We start from the raw sequence: 14,175 nt of genomic DNA, 5'->3' as shown, positions 1-14,175 counted from the left end.
AAATAATAATAATACATCACACTTATATTGCATTTTTTTGGACACTCGAAGACGCTTTACAAACAAACAAAAGCCAGTGTTAGGAAAAGCCTGTTAGTGAGGATACACACCATTATATTCTGTAACCACCCCAAGAGAAAGTGGGGGTCTCTGGTTTGTGGCACTGTTATTTTGGGGTTTATAGGCTGAATAGATCAGGAGTCCATGGAGTTAATGTGATGGCTGTTATTCTAAGAGTAGACGATCCTCTCTGCCCTCTCTTTCCCGTTTTTGACCCTATCCACTGTCCTGTCCCATTGCTTCCTATCTCAGTCAAGGCATAAAAGCCTCAAAAACATCGACTTTTCATGGTTTGTTTTAGAGAGACAGACCGATAATTAGCATAAAAGAGAACAGTGTGTGTCATTTGGTTTGTTTGGTAGTGTTGAGTATGCATCAGAAGCTGTTTTTTTCCAGTAACTGTGACCGAAAGGGACCATTATGACTGCCTTTTATAGCTAGGTAAAGTGGTAAACGTTCTCACTGTAAGGCAGATTTACTGCTCTTTCAAAATAAAAGCACATACTAATGTAGATTGAACACCTTTCATATTCTTTAACCATGCTGCTCCGTTATCATTATGATTATCTTTATCTAAAAAACAGTTTACTGAAAAATAACGTACCAAATCCACTTCAGCTGAAGTTTTGCATGCTGGAGTGCTTCAATAAATTTTCAATTTGCTCACTTGCTCCGAGTTCTCAATCCAACTCTGATCATCTAAACTTCATTTCTGAATTTAAAGCATCTTATTTATTGCCACTACTGCAGCAAAACCCTGAACACAGTGATCAAAATATTAAATACTACCAATTTTATTGAAATAAGACGTTTTACTTTTACAAAACCTCACTCACAAATATCAGTCTGCACAAACACTACGCTCTTCTTTAACAGTAATTGCACAATGTTTTCAAACTGTGGCCTCCTCCGTCCATGATGACTGGGGAAGGGTCTGCACTGTGTGAAGGTGGACTTCTGCTTTTTAACATTCAGGATGTTTTAACATTATGTACAGCACAAAAACCACACAGCCGATGATCTGTAGGGACCAGTTAGATCGGCTTTAGCTCTATTTAGACAGCAAGAGCGAGCAGGTGAAGGCTGGTTTGTAAGGATAAAACAATCTAGAGTAAGGCTTCTTCTCTCATCATAGGGCTTCAGCAGATTAAGTGACATAAACAGAACAGAGATGCAGTAGTTCGGCAGTGTATTCTCAAAATTAAACACTTAGGCAGCATGTCTTTTGCTCGTGTCACCTTGTGATATTTTAAACAGTGCAGGGCTATCTCAACGTCAGACTAACAGAGTGACTTTGTTATTTGGTTTCAGTTCCTACCAGCAGCAGCTCTACTTAAAGAAAGCTCTTACAGGATAAGAACCACCTGTTTTTATTACACAAGGTTACTCCTAGAGATTGTAGGTCAGTGTGATACCAAGGAGAAAAATAACCATGTGCAAGTACGCCTTCCATCTGTGACGAAGGACTTGCAACATACAGAAAACACGCTAGGGGCTTTGCTTCTCAATGAAAACCCTTCATTGCTAGAAAATCCTTCTTTAGTCACGTCTGCTTAAACATAGTAACACTACATGAGTTCTTGTGCTGTAATTTATTAAAAGGAGAGTCACTCAAATGGCACATTATACAAAAAAGAAAGAAAATTCACAAAAGAAAACAAGAAGAGCTGAGTATATAACGTGTTTTGAGTGTGAGGCACAGGGCAGTCGAGTTTTGTGTCACACTAAAAACGTGTCTGTGAATGAGTAACCAAAGGGCCAGAGAGGAGATAAAAACATGTAAACCCTTTGTCCTACACCGAAAAATCATCTTCATCATGGGGGGGATCACACTGAGTGGCCATCATCTGATCTCCTGCCTCCATCCAGTGGCTCATCACTGGCTGGGCAGGGGTCTCTGGCGTGTGGGGGAGGTGTGTGGAGAGGACAGCCGCTCTGAGGAGGCCGAGGACGTCAGCGAGGACTGCAGGTGGACCGTCTTGTGGAAAAGTTTGTTGCTGATCATCACGACCAGAGAGAAGAGGCGCAGCTGGAAGTGACTGGAGAAAAGGGAACACAAACATGGTGAAATTTTCTGAATTTAGAGGAGCTATTCTGTTTTTTACAAAGGTGGCTGTGTTTGTTTTACTCACTAGAGTTTCGTTGGCGTCTTGGCCTCATTAGCACTGATGATGAACAGGGGGAAGAGGATGGAGAACAAGCAGCCACTGCATGGAAAAGGAACAAAACTTACCCTGTGTGTTTAAGGCTGACAAAATGTTATATACACCACTTGTCTCTGAGACCTCTTCCTGGTCTCTGTAGCCTGTGGTCCACCGTATGCAAATGAGCCTTTTCTTCCTCCTCACTGACAACCCTGGCATTTAAATCCATGTTTGTAAATATTAAGCACTGTCAAAATCAGTGGGCCTTACCTCTGTGGTGTTACATATGTGTTTTTAATGCCAAGGTAAAGGCAGACTTACAAAAATAAACCCTAGGAACCGCAATAATGAGCAAATCCTTCAAAGAATACAATCTTCATTAATCCAATCACACACACAAAGTTAAATGATGCCACCAGGGGGCATTTGGTTTAAAACAAACACAAAAATTACATACAATTTAAGTGAATCTAATAGTGAGTTTAAATAGCATCAAATTTCAATAATTGCCTACCATCTGTTTATGACTAGCAGTTAAGAAAATAAAGCAGAAGAAGAAAAGAGAGGCTGTTAACATATGTATTAATTCTGTTAACAAACCTAAGCCATCATTGAATAATGTAGCATGAACCAATATCAGTAGCAGATGTTTATCTATATTCATCAATTTGTTGCTAGCATGTAAAACAGCTAACTGCTTAATCACATAATAAATACTCTTTAGTAAGAAGATTAAATCACTCTTTGGAAAAAATGATTTGTTGTGATGGTCAAACATGAAGGAAAATTTTTGTAAGGTGATAGTCTCATACCAGAAGAAAAAAAACATCTGTGTCTGTATAGGCAATCAATAACTTACTTTTTTAAACAATAGTATGGTAATCGACATAAAAGTGCTCAAGCTTTAAAAACATCTATTTCATTGGACACTGGAGACATTTCATACAATTTGAGAAATTAATCCATCAAAGATTGCACTGCTACACTCTAAAATTATTAGTATGACTTGCATTTTTTTTTTTGCACTGGTATTAAAGCAGGTGTGGATCATTTAATGTTTGTTAGTACAATACTGAAGCTGAAGATTCTGGTATTATGACAAGCCTATCAGTGAAGGAGAATTCAGCCTAAAGAGAGAATTTTACACATTTTGTCACACTTTTTGTGACTGTTTTGCAAGAATAAGAGCTTGACCTACAAAATTACTAGAGCCTTTTGGTAAAAAAACAGACCATTTTAGATGGTGAAATGAACAAATACCCAACTGTCATGACAGGAAATGGTGAAGTTTAAATTGGAATAAGATTAAACCTTTTCTCTTTAAATCTGCACAGAATTTAAACCAATATGGCAATGAAAATCTCAGAAGTTCCTTTAAAAAGTAAAGCTGCAACCTGCAACTAATAACACAATTCTCTATCAACTAACTTGATTTATTTTCTACATTAATCAAAATATATTGCACCAACCTGATGATATATGAGGAGGGCAGGGCAGTCAGCAGAGCCATGGGCAAACCAAAACCGAAGTAGTAGGGCCAGTTCCTCTCAATGTTGGACAGACGCTGGTGCATCTCAATGCCTGGAACATTAACAGACACAGCCACAGTTCAGTCTGAGCTCTGGATTTACTCAAGAAGATAAACAGAGATGTTGTTTTAATGTTGAAATTCGGTCTGAGTATCTGACCATGGTTGAACCAGCGGTACTCGAAGCAGTACAGGGAGTAGAGCAGAGACATGTGGAGGAGGCTGACCATCTGTCCAATGGCATCGATGGGGAAGAGGCTAACAATCATACCCTACATGACCATGCAGACAAAAAAAAACACAGTTTATTAAATTAGGGCATTCACACCAATCTTTTGTCTAAAATGGACCTTTTTGTATTCTGATAGCTCTAGTAACATCAGGAAGAAATAATTGTGGTTTCAGACTAGAGAAAGTACCTGAATGAGGAAGAGTGCCTGGAGGAGGAGGTTGAAAAGCATGTCTGCGATGATCTTACTAACACTGGGGAAAGGCTGAGCTTTACATCCAGACACTTCAAATGCAAGGTCAGCTATATCCTACAACAGAAAACAACACTCTGATGAGTGCGAGTGCATCATTACAAATAAGAAATGAATATGATAAACATTAGGATTTGGATCACTTTATACTTTGATTTGTGATTCGAGTGGTGGTTACAGAGCCATCTGCTTGAGCAGAATATATGTTTGGCCACCTTTGTGAATGTTGCCTGTCAGCAGTGTAACCAGGGTTCATTTGGGTCTCTCAGAGCAGAGTCTCACCTGGAACCAGATGGCGTTGACTATCTTGCTTAGGACGAAGAGAGGGAGGACCCAGAGAGCGCTGAAAACAGAGGTCAGGATGAACTCTAACCAGGACCAAACACTGCCATGGAGGGAGGGGTCACCTGCAGAAAAAACAGAGTGTTTAGTGACTGTCGCAACCACAAACCGGACTGAGAACCTGCTCCAGATTCAAGAGCAGCCTAACATACCGATGATTCTTGCTGTGAGGGTCTGCAGCAGAGGGATAAACACCCGGTAGAAGAGAAACAGACTGAGCTGCAGAGAAAAGAAAGCTACAGTTACTCAACAAATCAAGCAAACACAAAAGACAATAGGGCTGTTTCAAAACTTGTTTCAACTTTAGCATTCATGGACATTCAAAGGATATGTCAGCTATACAGATTTTGTCAAAATATCCCAAACCTTTCAACGTTTTGGATTTGAATACTGAAATGCAAGACATGTAGAAATTAATAAGATCACATGGCATGGCTGTGCAGGGTTTGTCGACTGGATCTATGATAAAAAAGTCACCAGTGACCTGCAGATTTTGTTTTTGGGTAATCTTTGAAGAGCAACAAAAACAACTTTGATACATTTAAGTCATATACCAAGAAACAGGGCAAACACTTAAGAAATGTAGGATTCTAGTTTTAAATACAGAAATTTAAGAAAGAAGATCTGTTTTTGTAAGTTTTAAAGATTTTTGATTTTCCCTCATGCCACATTTTTTTATTTATAAGTGCAAATGTACACAGTACCATTATTGCATAAAATAAACCAGGAAGTTAAAATGCTACAGTAGTTTAGTTTCTAAAAGCTTATTCCTGTCAAACACTTTAAACATTTGTGTTCAGTTCTGTGTAATGTCAGTGTAGGACAGTGTGATAACTGACAGCAGTGACTCCAGTCTGTAAGCTGCTCCAGTGACTGACAGTGAAGTTGGCTAAAACCACCTCTGAACCCAACAGAGGAAAGTACAAGCTGCTCAGCTGTCGTCTGCTGTGATCGACTCTTTTAGCTGGAAAAGAGCTGTCAGCAGCCTGACAGGAGGGACGCACTGAGACTTTATGATGGAAAGTGAGCAGGAAACACATTTTTATGATCTCTGAGTGAAAGCAAACCACAACAAAAGTGACACAGAGGAGATTACATAGTCACAGGCTATAGATTTAAAGTGAGACTCATGAACTAATAAAGGAGTTTAGTGTGGGAATAAGGCTAGGCAATTAATTGCAAATTAGATTGAATCACAATATGGCTGGCTACATTTTATATTTATTTTTCTTTAACTTGAAATTTCTCAAAATACCAGTTTTATCCATTGATTTTTTGCAGCAGCAGAGATTTTACGCACATCATGCAAACATTCAAATGATAACACGGCAGTTCATTAAATATGACGTATTTCTCAGCAGTCCCTGCTTGCATCAATGCTGGTACACCATGCTGCTGCTGGCGAAGCTGAACCTCCTCCACCCCAGCTGCCTCCTTTATAGCTTAAAGCTTGTTTTACCCTCATGATCCAATTCATGCTACTATGGATTAATTACTTCTGAAATAATTGAATTGTTTTCAATATACATTGTCATAAATGTCTCTATCTATATTTCTAGCTATCCCCTTCTGGAAAGTCAAAGCATGCTGCTTGACTAACCCAGGAGCATCTTTTAGGCAGATTCTTCTCTGTCAAGTAAAATTGCATATCCATTGTAAAATAAAATGGTTAAATGTATGGTGACAGGTTCCTGACTGAGTGTAGGTTTCAATATAGAATCATTTATAGCTTGAATTTGTTGAAAAATACACAAGATGAGGAGCCTAATAATAACCACATATTTAATTGTGATCGCAATATTGGGGGGAAAAAAATTGCAATTAGAAAATTTTTGTAAATTGTTTAGTCCTATTGGGAATTATGTGTAAACAGTAAGTATTAAAGAGATTTATCAGATAGATCTGACTTTGTGGGCATAAAAATATATAGGCTAGTAAGATATAAATAGATAACTTTATTATAGTTTCTTTGGAAGTACTTTGATTGATGTAGCAGTTATATCATTAAAATGTCAGTAGTAGGAAAACTTAAAATGAGAGTATCCAGAGAGTAAACATGAGTGGTTCTCAACTAGTGGGTCAGGACCCAAAAGTGAGTCAAGAAACCCTTTTCAGTTGGTTGCAAATGTATGCCTGGAAAAAAATTGCACCAAAATGTCAATGAAATATGCTTCTTTTGTCCTGTTTTTTGGTTTTATTACAGATTTTGCACTACGTTCATTAAATAAATCTGATTAGCTGAAAAATATCTGAACTTTGGGTTGCAATTTGACTTAAAGGAGTTGACAGAGGGCCCTGAGGCTCAAACAGTTGAGAATCACTGCCATAGACAATAATATCAATAACAAGCTCAAAAATAAACAAACACAATAAATTAATAGAGAATATCTCACCCAGAACACTCCTCCATTCCAGGCACAGCACTGAAAAATCCTGCTGGCTACTTTGGGTTCACTGAAAGAGCAAAAAGACAATCATTACAATACTCATCTGTGTTGAATAAATCACATGTAATGCTACCACCACAGAGTTTGGGGAAATTGAGTGTTAAGCCTTGTTCAGACCAACAATTTGCAACGCAACAAGACAGTTTTAAAACTCTGCTAGCTACAGTCGCAGCAGTCTGAACCAACCGTTGCAGCTCAAATCAAGCCGTCTGATGCAGTCGCCTGCGATTCAACTCAAGTCACAGACAGCTGGCTGCATGACGTGGCAAGCATATGAACGTGAAAAAAGGGAAGTATGAATCTAGTTTTGAAATGCTATAAATGCAATGCAGAAATTTAAGGCTGTAGGAGCTAAATTTGTCAGCTAAAAAATAATTATTCTCAGCAGATGCCTTTGTTATGCCAAGACTGAGCTAGCCAAGAAGTGTTTTGTTTATACGTGCTGTGAAATTTTAGCTGCTGCATTGCGATTAGGGTGATGAGGATTTTGTGATGCATTACTCTTGTCCATTTATATACTGAAGAAATCTTAAGCATTATCATGGCGAAAAAACACATAAAAAAAAAGGGAATGTGCAGTACTGTCACTCTTGTAGAGATAGATTCATTGTGCAGTAACTTTAAAAATAAATCCCTTTAAAGTGAGTGAATGTGAGAGTTGTTGTTATTGAAAAAATGTATCATCTCCATCAATCGCAGCAGTGAGAACTGGCAGAGTGGACAGTTGCAAGAGGTTACACACTATATCCATCTTGTTGCGAATCTTTGGTCCTAACTAAGTTTTGGAGTAATTATGTATAGTGGCACAAATTATTGCACAAGTCGTCAACAGAACAGACAAATCCAGTGTTGTCCATGAGCCTATCTGACTCTGGCTATGTGTGATACAACTTCAGTAGCGCTTCAAACAAAATCTGCAGCCGTCTTTGGACCTTACTTGTCCGGCTTGCGCTCCTCGCTCTGTGCCCGTCTCTGTGCCAGGGCCCCACTGGCCCTTCTCCTCCGCTGCTCTTCCCTTTTCTGCTGGATGCGGGCATCCAGCTTGGAGATTGTTCCAATCCCCAATATGGAGTCCTTGATCCCCTAAAGAACCAAGTAATGGAGAGAAAATACATTAGATGTTTGTTTCAATGCTCAAAAAATGACTTCAAGAACAAAAGGCTCCTAAAGGACCAAAGACAAACATCACAAACACTGGTCAAAGGTTTTAAAAGTCAGAATGCCTGCAGCAAAAGATCCAAGATCCTACACCTCTTTCTGCTTTCAAAACCACCTCAGTGAAATGGCTGTGAGAGCAAAAATGCAGGGGATAAGGTTTAAAAGTCAGAATCAGAAAACAAAATCTTGAGATATTTGAATTAAAAACAAACTATTACAGCATAATGTGTGCATTCTGGCACATTTTGTAACATCTGCTGGGTTTTATTTTGGTTAATGGTCAAGCTTGATTTTTTTCCTTTGAATTCTTTGCTATTTATTGTTGTGAATGCACAGTTTTGTGTTTTTTTTTTAACTCTTTAAATGACTGGATATCATCCACCATCTTGCCACTCTTCATGAGTACGGAAACTCTTAGATAAATATACAAAAATGATTTCTGAACAGAGCAAAGAAGCATCTTAATAAGGGGATGTTGACAAAATTATTAGGAAAGGTTTGAACTATGAGCAGCAGCTGCTTGAGTTTCCCCTCATGATTAAAAAAGTATCTCCAAGCATCGTGATGACTTGAATGTACGGCAATGAAACCTCTGAGCATACATGTAGTGGACGTTGACCACAAATCTGATTCTCTTTTAGAGTCAGGGAGATTTCATGACAGCTTTACCACAACACCATCACAAAGGCTGTTTAGTAAAATGATCACAGGTACACTTTATTTGTCTGAGCAGCCATCTAAAAATATACCTAGGAATATCTGTATAATTCATGTAAAGGAAGACCGCTCCATCATCATATCAGAGGTGGATGAGGAGGCTGAATAATTACAGGATGTGTGCTAAAGGGGATCAGTGTCTACTGTACACTGTTTAATTCATGCTATGAAGTGCCAACGTTTTCAAAATTAAAGGTGTCACCATGCCACTGGCATCATTATGCCACTTTTAATGAGTGTGGCGGTGTTATATCCTTTCCCCTTTAAATGATGGGTAAAATAAACCAGTTGAAATCATTTTAAAATACACGGCAGAAACACAAAGTTAACTGGTATTATCCCAAAGACAAACATTATCTTTGGACTCTTTTGGAGCCTAGCCAAATCACATGCAAGCCAATGATACACAAATATTGAGTTAAAGGTAATAAACGGAAAATGTTGTTTAACCGTCCCCATTTGCCCTTGATCAGAAGCAAAATAAAAGCTCTGTAAGTCCAGAGAGCTTGTCTGTGAACAGAAACCATGAATCTATAAACCAGAAAATGGGGTTTTCAATTGTTAAAAACAATTTTAGCACACGCAAAAGAAGTACAAGACCAACATCCTAAAATTTATTTAAGGGTAATATTATAAAGCAAGAAAAACTGAAGTGTTGTCTTTGTTCATCCCCTTTAACTAAGGACACGTGCTACATGTCTTTATGATTTGACATGGCTTGACACTGTTAAAGGTGTAAGTGGACAGTTTGTTTAATGTCTGTACAAAAAAGCTACATGGGTAGAATAATCACACACTTGGCCTCCATGTAATGTTTGAGTGTTGTGAATGTCCGCACTGACCGTCGCAACATTGCGGAGGAAGGCCCTGACGCTGTCTGTCATCTCTGGACCAGCTGCAGATCCATCAACTGCAGAAGGAGGGGGGGCTGGTGACCTGGTGGTCAGCTCTCATGGCAGGGAGGGGCTCACCCAGTAACCTGCAATGACACAGAGATAACAAGAAGGTGAGGATAACAGCAAGAGGGTGGCTCTCTTTCAAGAAACACACAACAGCCTTCAAATTCAGATTCACTGACAGAGAGTCACTAACAGTATCTGGGGTTACATGAATGTTTTCTGTCAATATAAGTTGATTTTCAGGATTGTTTTAAAACTACAGTGACAATGAAGTAGCCTGCTTGCATAGAAACATTGAAAATTAAAAAATATACTCCATTTCACAACACAGATGCCTTGCCCCTTGCTTGCAAATTTGCTTTATGTTTGGAGCTTCCTTCAAATTATCACGAGGGGGCAAACCGATAGTATAGTTACACATTTTGCTAACATTGAAAGAAAAGTTGTGATTAACACAGTTCATATAGGTGAATTGATATTTAACATTTCCAGCTATTATATGTGGATATCACAACCATGCTGATACTGTGAGTTCCATTTTTTATCTTTGAAAACAGGCAATCAAACAATATTGGGTGCCTAGGACTTCTATCTTTGTTTCTGTAGCATCACAACAGCCAGAGATGCACTGATATCACCATTTTCCCAGATCAAGTATGAGTACAAGTACTTACATTTGGGAACTCAAATACAAACAGGAGCGCTTAATAATACCATAATTGTTCTGGCAATTATTTTAAAGGTTGGTTTTATTTCCATAAGATGTTCTTCATCCCTCCTCTTGACAATTTTAGGGAATAATTTTCATTCTCATCTACTTCTGTCATGCTCACTTTGTTAAAATATCACCAAACAGCAGACATGGCTCCAACTTTGATCACATACTCATATTATGAAAGGTTAAAATTATGCTGCAAAATGATACTGGGAAAGGGGGGCAGATGGCCCAATGCTTAAAGTCTGCCCCATGTACTTGGGCGGCCCGGGTTCAAGTCCAGCCTGTGGCTTCTTTGCCACGTCTCTAGGAACGAGTATCGAAATCCGGTCAGCTTTTATTCCCCTGCTGACTTTCCACATTTTTTTCTCTCAAAAGTGTCAATTCAGGCACCGTTTAGGCCCTGGCACTGTATGACAAGAATAAATTTAGCACCAGTGTCAGAAAAAAAACCCAAACGATACCCAATCCTACATGTCTCCTCCACTCTCTTATCCTTTTCCAACTCTATCCACTGTCCTCCTTAGCGAAAAGGTACAAAATGTCCAAAATATATCTTTAACACTGCCTGATCACTAGCAGCAAAATAAAGCCCTACACTCTTACCAGAACTGACATTCTGTGTATTAGAGACTGCTTCTTTAACTGCTAAAGAACTGATCCTTCCTGATGGAGATTAGGAATGGGTGATATCTTATCGTCTGCGATATAGGTTACCGCAAATAAAACTTTCCACAATAAGAAAACGGCATTCACCAATGAAGGTAAAATAGTGATGTAAATACTACTAGTTTAGGGTCAATTTTTAATGCAAACCCTGATATTTTTAATAATGTGCCAAGTTGGAACATTCTTTGTACCATTTCCAACCTTCCAATCTCTAAAATGTAGAATCAACATAGGTTTTTTTTTTTTTTTTTTTTACTAAAATATCCCTACATGAATCGATATCTATTTATATGTTTGTATTAATAAAGATATATTTATAGATCTATATTTATATGTAGCTGGTGTAGTTAAGCAGCCCTTTTGAAACATTTTACCTAGCCAAAAAGGTTATGTTGAATGGTGCTATTTTTTATAGTGATTTATAATGCTATCACATTAAATACTTACCTGACAACCTGGAAAACCTTCAATACTAAGTGGAAAGGGCAGAGGCTTTGAAAAAGACTCGGTGTGTGATTGGATGAACGTTCTGTCTGTCACATCTTTATGGGCCATTTAGATCAACAAAACACGTGACGTAGCCGCGACCGAGGTGGAACGTGAACCATGGTGACTGTAGATGTTTTTGAAGAGAAAACAATTCACTGCTGTTCTTTGTTCTTGCGTTTATGAAGAAATGTCGTCAAGTTCTGATAAAACTGGCGCTTTAGCAGCATCCACACTAATGTCTTCCACCATAATAGCAATGGTTTCTTGCTGCTGCTTGCTTATGTCACGCCTCCGCCGTGCCTGAAAGTACTTCCCCTTGTTGCTGATTGGTCCTGTCACTTTCTAACCAGGCCCAAACGGTTCAGACGGGTGCTTTGCAAGATGGATTCACCAGTGAGAAACAAGGGAACAGGCATATCCATCTGCTTTGCAAAGTTATATAAATACAGCAAATTATTTTTTAGTCCATATCGCCCATTCCTAACGGAGATTATCTGGAGAACAGGGCACTTGGAAATTGAAAGGAGGAGGACACGGAGCAGCACAACATCTACAGTCGAGCTGGAAGTAGGCAGAGATGACATTGCGCGAGAAGGCAGAAGTGGGGCAAACAAGCCGGGCTTCAGGCGAGGCTAAGAGCAGCCCCACACAAACCTGTTGTACCAAGCTTCTTTCTTGTGGGTGCCCGCTCCCTCGCCAGCAGGATGGATGACGTGAGGCTGCGGATTTCTAACCACTGTGTTTGCTGCTACAGAGGAGACCAAATGTAATTTAGTTGTGTTTTTACAATGCAATGACAATAGACAACGACTATCTATCTATCCATCTATCTAAGAAATTATATTAAGTGCTGTATTTGCAAGGGGCTGAATGATTTGGAAAAATATTCTAATTGCGATTGTTTTCCCCAACATTGAGATTGCAATTTCATATGCAAATATTTTTCCAAGTTCCTTATCTTGTATATATATCAACAAACAAGCAATAAAATATTATATTTTATAACCAACACAATATTCAATGGATCAACATGGACTGAAAATCATTTTCACTCACATTGCAAATTTAATATGAATTGCTATTGAAGAAAATAATCATATTTATGCCACTCATTTTGATTAAGAAAAACCTTGTACAAAAATGAGGATCGAGAATTTGTTGTAAAATATACAAAAAAATGACCCTTGAACATCTGCATAATGTAGGGAATAACATCTCTGCCGCAAAAAGAGTTTCATACTAATATTTTGACACACATTTCAGGTTTGAGAAATACTGCACCTCCTGTGATTTCAAAAATGCAGACATATTATGGTTTAATCTAAATTTCGAATACCTCCCAGCCCTAGTATCTGCAATGTTTCATGAGTACAAGTACTTAGACTTGGTGTTGGAAGAGATACCCGCACAGATACTGGTATTGGTATCAGTGCATCCCTAAACACAGCAATCGGTATCTTATTACTCAAATCAAAGATTAGCCTACTGTTACTACTAAATTCTGCTGTGTCACTTCTCTCGATCATGGTTCCTTGTTATTAAATAACACATCATCTTCATTTTAACCTAGATATGACAAACTATTGATCTGGTCCATGAGAATTTAAAAAGTTTAATATTGTGAGAAACAAGTTAACAAGTTCATAAACTTGTTAACTTTATGAAAGATGCTGGTATTACAGGTCATGTTGTTGTAAACAAAAGTGGAACCATGAGAGCAAAGCTAGCGCTAATGTCAGCTCAGTAAATAATGCTGATTTATTCATAACAACCCCATGAATGTGTCTACATGGTAATTAAAGCATGACACAGCGAATCCTCTAAAACTGACTGTCTGTCTGTCAGTGATACAGCTCTAATGCTAATGTTAAATGGAAGTAAATTCAGTGTCTCTTGTGATATTGTTGGTGTAAGTTAACGTTAGCAAGCTGACTCAGTGTTAGCTCAGAAAGATGATAGCTAAGACTCAGAGATGTTCGCTAGCTCTCCCTGGCCTACAAAAGATCTCAAAAACCTGATATATGAAAATCCTGATTATATATCCAGTGTGGTCGATATATGAGTTTAAATCTTATAATCTTTGACTTTCGTCATGTTTAGGGCTCTGTTAGCTTGTCTGTGTTGCTAGCCAGACGTTAACGTTTAACAACTAATTTAACTGTTCGGTTTTTCATAAAGACAGTAGTTAAAAAGGCGTTTGAACTCAAAGACACAGAAAACAATTAACTGAGATATGCTTCTTACCTCATGCGACAGGCTCAGGGTTATAATAACTTCGTCAATTCTTTATTTTGCCCCCCTTTAATGTGACAACAACAACACCAAGCTGATACTAGAAGCAGCCAGGGCCGTGGATAACATATTGCGCAAGCTCAGACACTGAGGAATTATGGGTATTGTAGTTCTCGTTGATGAAAAACGCAAGGGCGATAAAGGAGTCATTATGGAGCACGTCATTTGACAATATCAGCTTCTTTTAAAATCGCCTTCTTTTACAAATAAAGACAGGACAAGGGGCGTTTAAA

General features: G+C 38.4%; 1 protein-coding gene across 1 annotated transcript; it reads right to left on the bottom strand.

Moving 5' to 3' along the window:
- Positions 1–1,414: 1,414 nt before the first annotated feature.
- Positions 1,415–14,018, bottom strand: ei24 (EI24 autophagy associated transmembrane protein). The gene is made up of 11 exons (XM_041801775.1): positions 13,895–14,018; positions 9,721–9,857; positions 7,941–8,086; positions 6,950–7,010; positions 4,709–4,775; positions 4,497–4,621; positions 4,152–4,271; positions 3,893–4,004; positions 3,674–3,785; positions 2,193–2,267; positions 1,415–2,099 (listed from the first exon to the last, which is right to left on the bottom strand). The coding sequence occupies exons 2-11, from the start codon at positions 9,760–9,762 to the stop codon at positions 1,937–1,939; spliced, it is 1,023 nt and encodes a 340-aa protein (XP_041657709.1). The 5' UTR covers positions 9,763–9,857; positions 13,895–14,018; the 3' UTR covers positions 1,415–1,936.
- Positions 14,019–14,175: the final 157 nt, after the last annotated feature.

Source organism: Cheilinus undulatus, linkage group 12 (assembly GCF_018320785.1).
Source record: "Cheilinus undulatus linkage group 12, ASM1832078v1, whole genome shotgun sequence".
NCBI lineage: Eukaryota > Metazoa > Chordata > Actinopteri > Labriformes > Labridae > Cheilinus > Cheilinus undulatus.
This window is presented reverse-complemented; position numbering and strand designations above follow the sequence as displayed.